General features: G+C 35.0%; 1 protein-coding gene and 1 pseudogene across 1 annotated transcript in view; both read right to left on the bottom strand.

Moving 5' to 3' along the window:
• Positions 1–13850, bottom strand: part of LOC133202545 (ATP-dependent RNA helicase SUV3 homolog, mitochondrial-like) — a gene marked incomplete at its 5' end in the record, with an annotated part of 108634 nt that overhangs the window by 10836 nt on the left and 83948 nt on the right. The window contains one exon of the mRNA XM_061338382.1: positions 11804–11952. Coding sequence (XP_061194366.1) covers positions 11804–11952 — 149 coding nt within the window. The remainder of the gene's footprint in view (positions 1–11803; positions 11953–13850) is intronic.
• Positions 1264–5865, bottom strand: LOC133202379 (uncharacterized; annotated as a pseudogene).

Below are 13850 nucleotides of genomic sequence, written 5' to 3' on the forward strand. Positions count from 1 at the left end.
TGATTAACACACGATTAAACCTAGCTGTTACTAGAATGATCTATCACATACATGATTCTACACATTACATGATCTTTCACGATTGCTAATGCAAATGCATGATTCATCACGTAAAATAGTTAAAAATATTTAGGAGAGGATATTTTCAAAATGATATGAGGCTTGATATAGTTATTTTAGATTACAAATAATTATTGATGCAATTTATCGACTTTGGAAAACTGAAAAAAAAAAAATAGAAATGGTTATTTGAAACTAAACAAGACTTAATAGTTCAGGGGCTGACAAATCCCACTGTCCAACGCCTGGGGCTAGTGAATTTTAAGGTTGGGCAAGTGGAATTTTATCATCCACTTGCCCATGGGCAAGTGACTTGGAAAAATAAAATCTATATGCAAGTCATAGATGTAAAGCTTTGTACAGGGGTTTGCAGATCTACATGTACTGAGTATTTGTATTCCATTTTTTTTAATATATATAAATATGATAATAGCATTTATGCATAGTTGGACAAGCAAATATTCAGGTAGGGCAAGCGAATTTTGACCATGCACTTGCCCTTGAACAAGTGCCTAAAAAATCTATTTGTCAGCCCCTGTAGTTATTTTCGATTATAAATGATTATATACGTAATTCTTTGATTTAGGAAAATTGAATTTTTTTTTTATCTTTTTGATATGTAAGGATGTAATTTATGATCCATTGCTGCATGTTCTATCAGATGATACAGGTGGGCCTTGAGTTTTGATTCTAGTGGATTTATGATATGCAGTAAGAGGGGGGAGGGGGCATAAAAAAAGGCATAAAAAATGAATTTAAACCATATCCATTGTTCATCCATTTGTGAATCTCTCAATTCAACTATTTTTTTTTACAATAAATTCATTTGCAGAAATAATAAAAATAAAGTAATCAGGGATAAACACTGATAAAAGTAATCCTGACATTCATGTCGTGTACATTCGGCACCTAAATATTTATGTTAGCATTGGGAATTGTTTATTTTTTGTAAAGATATACATTTTTGATGTACTTATCATAAAAAGTTGTAGATTTCATAAGCACACGTAGTGTGTGCAATGGAATCCTAATTTCATGAATAACCTGAGATAAGATATGAAAGTGTTCTCTCCGCTTGACTCGCCGCTAGGTGACGCTATAAATAGCCATATAAAAAGTCTCCCTATAGAAATTTACTCATTCTTCGAATTGGTGAGGGAGTACAACGTAAACCTTACATTGTAAGGAAAAACTAAAATGAAGTAAACTCTTAGATTGATTTATTCAAATCACAATTATATTCAACAAAGAAATCTCTTCTTTCTTTATAATTGTCCAGTCTTCTTATGATCTGAAAAATATCAGACAGTGATGAGTTAATATCAGACAGTGATATAACCAATGCAATACAAAATCAAAAGGTAATGGGAAGGGTGGGTGGGAACACTTTCATATCTTATCTCAGGTTATTCATGAAATTAGGATTCCATTGCACACACTACGTGTGCTTATGAAATCTACAATTTCATTTCATAACCTTCGATAAGATACTTAGTGTTCTTTTAAAGCCCTTATTATTACCTTTTCAATACTGAATTTTGAAAGCTCGACTTGTGTACTGGTTTACAATAAAACCTGGCAAAGGTACTCTCCTTAGCCCAATGAGCTTGTTGCATAATTTCAGAAACAGAAACTCCTGCCAAATAAGCTTTTGATACTGAAGCTGACCTAGTGGAATGAGCTTTAAACTGGTCAGTGTTAATACCAGCTTCAGCCATTATGGTTTTTAACCATCTAGAAATAGAACTAGTTGTCACTGGGTGATGTGGTTTTACATAACTCAGTAACAACCAGGATCTGTCTATGTTGTCTGAAACATGTCTAAAATCAACTGTTCTTTCTATATAAGATCTAATACATTCTACCACACATAAAGTGTTTATCTCAAAAGCAGTGAATACAATAGAATGTAAAGGATTCCCTGGCTTGCAAGTCTTTGTAGGTTTAGACAATTTAAATGAAATGCAATCACCAGAATCTATCATGAAATTCACATTCAACTGGTTAAGTTCTGAGGCTCTGCCAGCCGAGGTCAGAGCAAGTAATGCCACTAATTTACACGATAACTTTTTCAGACAAAAGCTTCTGTTATTACCTAAGTTATCAATAAACTTGAGTAAAATGTCTACATCCCAAGATTCTTGATATCTTGGTTTTGGGGTTCTCATATTGAAAATAGCTCTCATATGAGTAACAATTAAAGGATGTTGTCCTACACGTTGACCCTCTACAAGAGCATGGTTTTTGGAAATTGCAGATCTGTAGGTATTAATTGTCCTGTACTGTTTGTTCTCATTGTACAAAACAGTTAAAAACTCTAGAATAGGTTCCAGAGGGGAGTGAATTGGATCAAATGACTTTGAACCACACCAGCCAACCCACTTTCCCCAGGCACTTTTGTAAGCTGCTCTAGTTCCTGGTCTCCATGCTTGGGAGTGTAAAGAGGCAGCTTCTCTAGAAAGAGACCTTGTTTGTATGTGTTCCCCGAAACCATCCATGCGGCTAGATGAAGGGATTTGTCTGATGTGAGAGGATGAGGTAAGCCTGTTGGAGATGTTAACAGTTTGGGATATGGTGGAAGAAGGACTGGGTTGTGAATTAACATTTCTAACAGAAGAGGATACCAGGGTTGAGCTTGCCAAACTGGTGCTATCAGTACTACTGATTCTATCTGTTCCTCCCTTATCTTCCCTAAACATTTGCTTATCTGACTGAAGGGGGGAAATATGTAAGCTTTCATTCCCTTCCAAGAATGTAGAAAAGCATTGATCCCCCTGGCCCCTGGGTCTGCTTTCCAACTGTAATATTGAGGAAGTTGATGGTTTAGACGAGAGGCAAAAAGGTCTACTTTGCACCACCCTAGAAGATTCATAATTTGATTGAAAATTGGTTTGTCTAACATCCAATCCCCTGAATCTTGCTGATTTCTTGACTCCCAGTCTGCTTTTGTGTTCAGAGATCCGGGAATAAATTCTGCTACTAGGGAGATTTGATTTACTTGACACCAATCCCATATTTGTTTTACCAGATGATTTAGTAATGCAGATTTTGTTCCGCCCAATCTGTTTATGTGTGCTACTGCTGTTATATTGTCTATTTTTATTAAAATTTGAATATTTCTTTTTGATTTTGCAGATGATTGAACTGCCAAAAAAGCTGCCAGGAGTTCTTTTGCATTTATGTGATAGGATTTCTCTACTGGGGACCAAAACCCTCCTGTGCTTTGAGTTTCGTATGTGGCCCCCCATCCTAGGTCTGAGGCATCTGATGTGAGAATCATTGAGGGATTTGAAGCAATGATTGATTTCCCATTTGAAATTTCTAACTGATCTATCCACCATCTTAGTTCTGTTTTTACCCCACTTGATATAGGAATCATTGCTTCGTAATGTTTGTTTTCTAGTAACCCCTTGATCTGAGTCATTTGCATGCATCGACATTGTAATTTTGCTGGAATTATTGCCTGCATTGTTGAAATTAATTTTCCTATCAACTGGGACATTTCCCTGACAGACAGACTTTCTTTTTTCAGAACTTGTGTACAGTTTTCTTTTATTTTTTGCACTTTTTCTTCTGGTAATCTGAAGAGCATATTTACGGAGCTTATTTCGAACCCCAAAAGAAAGAAATTTCTTGGACTGCGTCTAATATAGATTTTTTCCAGTTTATCATGAAACCAAGCATCTGTAAGAGATACATGTTTCTGGCTAGAATAAGTATGTCGTCTAAGTAGATTATGAGTTTTATTCCTAACCTTCTTAGAAGACCTACTACTGGTTTTAAAAGTTTTGTGAATATTCTTGGAGCAGAGGCCAGACAGAATGGAAGTGTCTGGAACTGAAACATCTCCCCTCTCCATAGAAATCTCAAAAACTTTTGATCCCTTTGATTGATTGGGACTGTCAGATATGCATCTTTCAGATCTATTTTGCACATGTAAAAACCCCTTTCCATTAAATCTTGAACCATGAACAGACCTTCCATCTTGAAATGTTGATAAAGAAGGAATCTGTTTAATGGATTTAGATTTATTATGGGTCGATGTCCCCCGTCTTTCTTTGGGACTGTAAACATGTTGCTGACAAATTGATATTGATGGGAAGTAACTCTTACTACTGCATCTTTCTGTAGCAAACTTGTTATTTCTTCTTGAAGAATGTTTTCTTGTTCTGAGCTTAAAACGGGGGGATGAGGAATTTTTTCTTGAACTGGATGACTTATCCAATCTAAAGAAACTCCCTGAACTGTTCTTAGAATTGTTAGATCTTTTGTTATTCTTTGCCAATTGTTTATGAAATACTTTAGCCTCCCCCCAACAGGGATTACATTTTCTTGATCTACCAACTGTAGATTTAAACCCAGAATTTCTGGAAAAATTTCCGATTTTTTTAGAACTACTACAGAAAATGAGCTTAACGCTTCTTCTGCATAAGTAAGAGTTCTTTCCCTTTCTAAATTTTGAGGTATATTGTCCATACCTGTCCGACTTCTTTCTGTAACTCTGGTTAGGTCTGTTGAACCTGTATCTTTTGCCCTCCGAAAATCTGGCGGAGGGCCCATCTTGAAAGGGCTGTCTGAACCTTTGCTTATTCCCGTAACTGGTATAGGAAGTAGAAGGTCGATTGTAAAAAGTTGACTTCTTTCTTTTCTTTTTCTCTGGCTGAAAAGCATCAACTACCTCGTTAGCCTCTTTTCTTCTTTTCCCTGTCTTTTTTAAGATCTTTATAAATTTATCACCAAACAGTTTACTCCCGCTTGTTTCTAAAGCTTCAGCATTTTCATCCAAAATGGCCTTAGCCTTCTTGTAATCTCCTGTAATTTTCACCGTCGCATTGACTCTGCGATGGTGATCAACTGCTACACTTGCTTGGCCAATCAAACAAACAGACTGTTCTAGCAAAGAACACATGTGGGTCACGTCAACGTTATCAACTTCATGAGACTCCCCAGAGGCAGCACGCAGATCTTCTAGAATGCCCCACAACTTAGAAAGAGGCCCCAAGGTTTTGTAAATTCTCGACTGAATATTTTGTGCCCCTTTGTCAGCTCCTTTATCAAACTGTTTGTTTTTCTTTTCCAGTAAAGGACTGATAAAAGAATCTAATTTTTTCACTTTGAAAAGATCACCTGCATCGGGTATTGGATACTTGTCCAAGATCTTAGTTTTCAGGGTTTCGTCACTGAAATATTTAGTAAAGAATGGCTGACAAAACTGTTTCAACTCATTGTCAAATTTTTCTCCTTTTACATCGTTATTAATGTCAAATCTTTCGTAAACTTCAATCGTTTCTGACGTTACACTTCTTTTTTGGTTTTGAGGTGCTACTTTCGTTTTCTCTACTTCCGGTGTTGGAATTAATGAATTCCGAACCCGACTTCTGTGACTTACGAGAAGAAGCTCTAGAATCACTGCTACTCCTAGAACCGTCAGAACTTGAAGAATCTGAACTGGAGCCAGAACTCGAACTAGAGTGTCTCCTTTTCTTCGCTCTACTCTTACTGTGAGTTTGAGCTTTGGTGTGCCCACTACTAGGGGTTTCACCTTTATCAAAATGGCGACCATGTCGAGAAACGTGTTCTCTTGAATTCGCCGGCGAACTCGACCTAGAACGCCTAGTCTGCTCTCTCGACCAGTTTGAGAAGGACATGGAACTGTCTGGTATGCTCAATACATCCGAATGTTTCCTCATAAAACCAAGGTCGAGGGAAAAACGTAAAAAACAAATGAACACGGACACCACGAAGTGTAGTGGACCGTAACAATTCCAGGTAAGTGTCACTCATGAGCCAAATCGAAGAATGAGTAAATTTCTATAGGGAGACTTTATATGGCTATTTATAGCGTCACCTAGCGGCGAGTCAAGCGGAGAGAACACTAAGTATCTTATCGAAGGTTATGAAATGAAATTAACAGCTTATGCTGTTTAGTATTGTACAAATTACTTTATTGCTTATTTACATGTACTAGCGATAATTAGTTCATTCAATTATGTAAATCGTGCTTCATTTCTTTAACAGACAAGCACAATGCTTGTTGAACAAATTACATTCCGATAATAAAGTGCCCCGCCACAGCATGATACGCCCGTCAAATATTGTTCAATTGTCATAAACAGTTTAGAGTGCAAAAAAATCATGTCAACCTTGATACAAGGATTTCAAGGATTTTTCCATTCCTCTAATATTTGTTTATACATCTCCTGTGGTGTAGGCATTAATTATAACAAATATTACATTATAGATCTTCAACTGGTTGTGTTAGCTTTCAGATTTGTGAGACATGATACTCTGAATTTGTTGATATTTTCAAAAAATTAATTAAAAATATCATGTTAAGCAATATCAATTTAGTCTTAACAACTTAATCCATATCAAATTACCGTAAGTTTTGGGGTATATATCGATGGGGTATATAGGTCGAAAGGCTCATTTTCAGCCATAATTTTTAAAAAATCCTTAGATAGGACGATTTGGAAGATAGGACAAGGCTTTGTTTAACGACTTTCTAGAGATTCTTACATAGAAACTACGTATCAGAACATGTAAAGGTCTTTAACTTAACCCGTGATATTAACATATGAAGAAAAAAAACTGGTATTTTTATGAGTACAGCATTTTAATAGTGTTTTACACAAACATAGTTAAAACTTCCTTGAATTGTGATATAACGCATTTTCTCCAACTTGCCTGTTCAACACCGTCGTTGTTTGACTCCGTCGTTAAACACATAAATACGGTAGTATACAACAGCTATAATTAGGTTAATACCCGAAATCAGACAATAATCATTTCCATTTTAGTACATCGTGGACACATTCTTTTATTCCGACATTATTTACCGGGGTACAATATTAAGTGCGATGACTGCCATTTTTATATTTCTTGTCCAGGGATTTGCTAAAACACGCAAATGACTATTACATGTAACAGTAAGCAATTGAAATTAATCATATTAACATGCTATAATTTTGCTTGAGATATTGTTGTAAAAAATAAATTTAATTGAGAGTACATTCACAATTTAACAGTCATCAGGAATTTCACAGTTTTGTTTGTTCAATGATGCACAGCACTAATACTGATATAAAACAAAAAAGTTATGACTAGCGGTATATTTGGTAAATAATTTTAGGAATTTACCGGCAACACTTTATTTCACACATTTTACATTTAAATAAATATCACAAGACAATGAAAAAATATTAAGGTATACTATTTCAATTAATCGTTACAAATAAATGGTAAAAAAAAAAAATTCAATTGCGATTGTGAAAACTCCTCCGTATTTTAAACTTTGATACGGTTGCGGTTTTATTTTTAGTAAACGATTGCGACTTCCAACTTTACAAGATGGACACAGCATGTTGTAAATATACTTTGAGAAATTATTGATATAATAAGTTTTTTTGTACATCGACGGACATTTAATGGAACTTATTTTGTAAGAAATCAATGGAATAAATATTTAATTCTTTATCGTTTTTTTTCCTCGGTAAAGTAATTTTAAAAAATACAAAAATGGCACAGATTTGCTTTAAAATTGACGTAAATTTTACTGATTTTGGGGCATTTTTCGTAAACTTGGGCCTTAGATAGGTCGATTCGTTAAATTGGACGACCCCAGCAGTTCTGAGAAAAAAAGTATCGTCCTATCTTCCAAAACTTATGGTATATCAAAAATAAAAGGCTGGCCATCAAATGACATATGCTATAAACTGACAAGCAGTTCTTCTGTCTAATTCTCAAAGGATACAGATAAGAGCTGCTTGATCAGAGAACCTCTAACAGAAATGATTGAGACAGCTAGCCTTCCTACACTGAACTCATTAATTAATCTTTAACTGGATGCATGTCCACTCATTACTCCCAGGATGAATGGATCTATACATACTATCTGCTTTGTAGTGCAATAAAAATGCATATTTATGTCATTCTGATATTAAATTTGAAAACAAAGATTTTCTTTTTATTTGTTACTAACATTTATAAAAAGAAAAAAACTTGTGTAATCTTGATGCAATATTTTTAATAAGGTTCCTGCATTACTCTTAGATTTGTAGGGACTATCTACCATAATTAAAACATTTTTTTAAATACTTGATTATTTTTAGATTTAATGTCAGACTGGTTTTAAGCTGCAATTCATACAGACAATGGGCATGCTGATTCCAATACCCCCCCCCCCCCCCCAAGTATAATTAGTTTTAATTATATTATACAATATCAATTAGTTTATTATACAATATCAAATTAATTTATTATACAATATCATATAAGTTTTAATTACTGTTCACCAAATTCATTTTCAAAGTTAGGCTAGCCAACTATTTAATCCAACAGGGCTGATTCTTTTTACCCAGTTCTCAAGAGATATAGATAACACCTGCTTGATCAGAGATGCTCTACCAGTTAGCTCCTCACACTCAACACTAATTTCTCTCTAATTTGACATGCAATTTTCTGTTATCAAATTCTCCTTGACCAGTGCTTGATAATTACACCCATGGGAGAGGTGGAATTTCTCTTGTAACATTACATTTGTTATAGATTGCTGTAAAGTATATAATGAAAAAATAAGTATTTTCTTGATTTAACATATTTTTAATAAGGATACTGCAACACTCTTGCATTTTTTGGGATTGTATAATCTAATAGTAAAAAGAGAGTTTTATTTTTAAATTTCACGTAAATTAAAGGTCACAGTGACCTTGAAATAGGTCGCGACACACCTTCTACCTAAGATGCATAAATTGGCCAAGTTTGATGATTCTAAGTCTAATAGTTTTCTAGTTATGAGCCGGACAGGATTTTTCCATATTTGGCCATAGCATCTTAATTAAAGGTCAGAGCGACCTACTTTTAGTGCGCGACACACCTTCTACCCAAGAAGTATCAGCTGACAAAGTTTGATAATCCTAGGCCTAATAGTATTAAAGTTATGAGCCGGACACGAGAAAAGCTAACAGACAGACAGACGGACATGAACGCCATAACATAATATGTCCCGTCTAAAGACGGGCGTATAAAAACTTACAAAACAAAATTTGCACATTTCTTACCATACAATCACACAGGATTAAAACCGCAAACGACTGAGCCTGATACACAAAGGATCTCTCATGTTACATGAACAATCATGCACGTTACACGAATAACTCTACATGACTGGTTTGTCAACAATAATGTTGAAGCCACTGTAACCGTTATCAGTCAAGTGGTGTGTGAGGACAAACCCTGCAAATATCTTAAGTGGGTGCAAGCAATAAGAAAAATCAGTCAAACTGTAGAGAACTAGGCCTAATACTACACTGTTGGCTTTTGAATGCTGGACAACGGTGTCAACAATTGACGTCTGAATACTGTGACATCATAAAAGTTGATTGCTTCACCACACCATTGGACTTTGGTGTGTCAGACCATCGCACTTTAGTGCATTGCGTCTCATAGAAAATGAGACATTAGACTTTGGCAACCATTTCCACACTAAATCATTGTGGTTTGGCGCAGATCATCGGACTTTGGTTTGACCAAGGGGCTTTGGAGTCTTACATATACATGTAGTCTATAATTAACAAGAGGCCCATGGGCCACAATGCTCACCTGAGTAACTTTAGCCCTGCTGTTCTTCACCAGGTTTCCCCCTTGCAATACTCAATGTGGCCCAACACTACCCCAGAAGGCCATGATTTGAACAATTTAGAATCTACACAACCCCAGGAAGCTTCCACATAAGTTAAGTTTTTCTAGCCCAAGGGTTCTTGAGAAGAAGATTTTTAAAAAGATTTTTCCTATATATTTTAATGAAAAAACTAGGATTCCCTATTGTGGCCCCACCCTACTTCCTGGGGCCATGATTTTAACAATTTAAAATTTACACAATATCAGGATGCTTCCACATAAGTTTCAGATTTTCTGGCCCAGTGGTTCTTGAGATTTTTTAATGACCCCACCCTATTTTTGTGTTTTCTTATTTACCTCCCCTTGGAAGGGAGCTTGGCCCTTCATTTCAACAATTTAAATTTCCCTTCACCCAAAGAAGCTTTGTACCAACTTTGATTAAAATTGGCTCAGTGGTTCTTGAGAAGAAGATGAAAATGTGAAAAGTTTACAGACAAATGGATGGACAGACAGATGGATGACAGACAACAGGTGATCAGAAAAGCTCATTTGAGCTTTCAGCTCAGGTGAGCTAAAAACTACTTGAGGTCTAGAAAATTTCAGCGTTCAGTATCTTGGCATTTTAATAAACGCTGAGTTTGCTATACATATATGTCTCAAAACATTCCGAATGTGAGTGTTCAACATGAAAAACCCTGTTATAAACAAAATATGTAATGTGGTCAACCGCTAATGGCAATATTTATGATGAATAGTGGCAGCTAAGTTAGATGTGTCTAATTTCACACAAAATTAAAATTATTAATTTAGTACCTAAAAGCCTAAATAAAAATCTAAATAAGCAAATTATAACGCTTGGTAGGGTCATTGGAATAATGTGATATTGAACACTTTCAGGACAGCTGACACTGATACTGAAAATTCTCATTAATTTTCAGTTATTTATTTTAAAAAAATCAATATAAACTAATGGGACAATGTTTTTGCTATACAACAAAGGAGTTACTGAACTTATATTGGTGAATATTGGCACTCATTGGCTGTACAAATGCACTCACAACTCGTGCATTTGTACAGCCAACTCATGCCAATATTCACCTTATTATGCTTCCTGTCAGTTTGTCTCTATATAACCAATACCCAACTATTTTTGCATAGTGTTCTAAGGGTTTATATAGCATAAACATACTATGCTGAAATAGTGAATGGTTTCTTTTTCTGAAGAAAATCCGACACCACCCAGTGTGCGCCCATGCCGGGGATCGAACTCATGACCTCGAGATTGTCAGTCCGATGTGCTACCAATAACGCCACAGATGCCATTACTTATAACATTGTATTTCCATATATATAAACTTAGTTTCAAATATTTGACACTAATAGAAAAAAATAAACAAAATAATTTGTTCTTAAATAGTTTCTTGCTTTTTTTCCCCTATATAAACTTAGTTTCAAATATTTGACACTAATAGAAAAAAATAAACAAAATAATTTGTTCTTAAATAGTTTCTTGCTTTTTTTCCCCTTCACTCAACTAAATTTTTTGAAATTATCTGTACATTATACATTTTTGCATAAAACACTCAAAATTAAAAAAAGATTATGATGTACATGTAGCATGATGTGACGTCATAATAGGGGTGCACTAACATGTTTGTAAGAGGTGATGAAACATTGGAAAAGAAAATATTGTCATTTTTATACAACAGTCAGCATAATAATAACAATAGTTTTATGTTTTGCATGCCCCTGGCTTGTGCACCATGTATCATATCCTGACTACTATTTAGGCACGGTGCATGCAAAACACAACACTATTATATAAGTTCAATAACCCTATAATATTTAATATTGTAGGATGGAGTATTGCAAAACACAGAACTGTCATGAATTGAATCAGAATTTTCTTGGAAAAGATGAACCTCTATTCAAAGGTCATCTCTGCAAAAAAGTCACTTTTACTGGTTCCCACAGGTGATTTCTTAAAACAGATTTGACCTACATAAACATGTGTGTGTGTGTATGTGAATAGTGCCCATTATGGTGATTTTTTTCTTCAAATGCCAGGCCTGTTTTCCTTATAAATCTGCCATTGATGTTACCAGTAAAATGAATTGTACAATACCTTAACCAGAGGTACATGTCCAAAATTTCATATACTTCCTCCAGTTTTGTTAGACTTTTGATAGTTTTTGGAAGTAGCCATGGGTAGTCTGTCTGTACTAAAAGCCATTTACAGTCAATAGGGGTCCCATTGCTGTAGCTCCGAGCAAACTACAAAAGATATAATATCTATTTGTATAACCTGCTAATGCTACTCACATCCATTACCTGTTATGCTATTCCCTAGTAATGCTACTTACATCCATACCTGTTAAAACTACTCACATCCATACCGTTTTAGACGGTGGCTATTTATAGCCACAGGCTATTGCTGCTGCTTTTAGGCTATAAATAACAACAGTGTAAAATCACAGGGACCCTAGCGGCAATTTTTGCAGAGTAAAAATAATGAAAATAGGGTTGATTCAATGTTTGAAAAAAAAAATGCACATAGTTAAGATATACTCTCAAGTTATTTCAAAGATATTTTGTTGATGGACACAGAGCTTAATTCCTGATATTTGCCGTTATTGATATTTCTCGCTTGAGTTCATGAATATTCATTAAATTACGCCGACCTATAACTAATTCGTACACAGACTGACTCATATATTCGTATGCAAACTACAGAAATTTAACATTGTGTAAGTGTAAAATTTAAGTAATATTTATTAATAGTCAGAATATTTAAGGGAAAAATATTTGAGAATAATGGTTTCACATTTTAACTTTGAAATCAAATAATTATAATTGCTAAACAAACGCACGGTGGTTTCTTAGTTACATGTATGCAACAAACGGTAATTACGAGACGTTCCCAATTTGATACTCCCTAATTATGAGATACTTCATGCTAGGAAAGCGTTGATCTCCAAATTTCTCCAATTCCAAAAGTACAATATGATTCGAGGATTTCACATTCCTCGTTCCAGAATTGCATGTTTTATAACTGTTTTATTTGAGATGTTTGTGGAATTTTTATACAATAAAACTTGTAAAGTTAACTGTAATTATGTTCCCCAAACGAAGTTTGGGAACATATTGTTTTTACTCTGTTTCTTATTATTAAGGTCTTCCGTCTCCAACGGAAGACCTTATTGTTTTCGTTCGGTTTCTTTTTCCCTATTATTATTAAGGTCTTCCGTCTCCAACGGAAGACCTTATTGTTTTCGTTCGGTTTCTTTTTCCCTATTATTATTATTATTATTATTATTCTTACCGATTTTGTGCACGCAAGTTCTCGAAAACATCTTGGCCGATTTTCATGAAACTTTCAGGTCTGATAGGTATTGATCTGAACCTTATTGGAAATTTTTTTCGTTGATGACGTCACTTTCTATCTCGAGATAATTAGGATTTTCTGATTTTTAGAGGGTCGGCTTGTCCTGGAAACTCCTCCGAAACGACTTACGATATTGAGGCAAGATTTTCAGTGAGGGTAGGGGAAGGTTGGTAGATTTGCAGGCAGGTGTCCAAATCTCTCTAGCGCAAAAGGCGCCGAAGCTCGGTAGGGCTCAAAAAATGTCTCAGAAACATCTCACAAAATTTTACACCTTTTCTTTCATATCTTCATACCTGTTAAGAATTTGTTAAAACATATAGAAGAAAAGTTGTGCAGAATGATACGACCTTTCATTTGATATCAAGAAAAAGGGGCTGACCCCTCAAATTAGGGGCTCAGAGGGGCCAAAAGTCTTTCATCTATAACTCTATAACGATCAATAATTTGTAATACATTACTGAAGCAAAGATCCTTATTTTAACGATTTACAACAATATCCGATAAGATTCTGATCATATGTTACGTAATAAGGGGTCACAAGGGGCCAGAATGCTAAATCTTTGAGGCTTTATATCTCGAAAAGGGGGAATATTTTGATAAGCAATACTGAACAAAAGATAGTCAGAATAATGTTCTAAACAATATGAACCCTTTCAGTTTTTGTCAAACGGCCCCATTAAGGACTTGGAGGGGTGTCCCCTAAATATTTCCATTCAGCATATCTCCATAACGAAAAGAAATCTCTGAATAGTTGTTGAACAAAAAGTCTTCAAAATCACAAGATCTT

Source organism: Saccostrea echinata, unplaced genomic scaffold (assembly GCF_033153115.1).
Source record: "Saccostrea echinata isolate AGI-Se365-2 ecotype Australia unplaced genomic scaffold, CSIRO_AGI_Sech_v1 ptg000047l, whole genome shotgun sequence".
Taxonomy (NCBI): domain Eukaryota; kingdom Metazoa; phylum Mollusca; class Bivalvia; order Ostreida; family Ostreidae; genus Saccostrea; species Saccostrea echinata.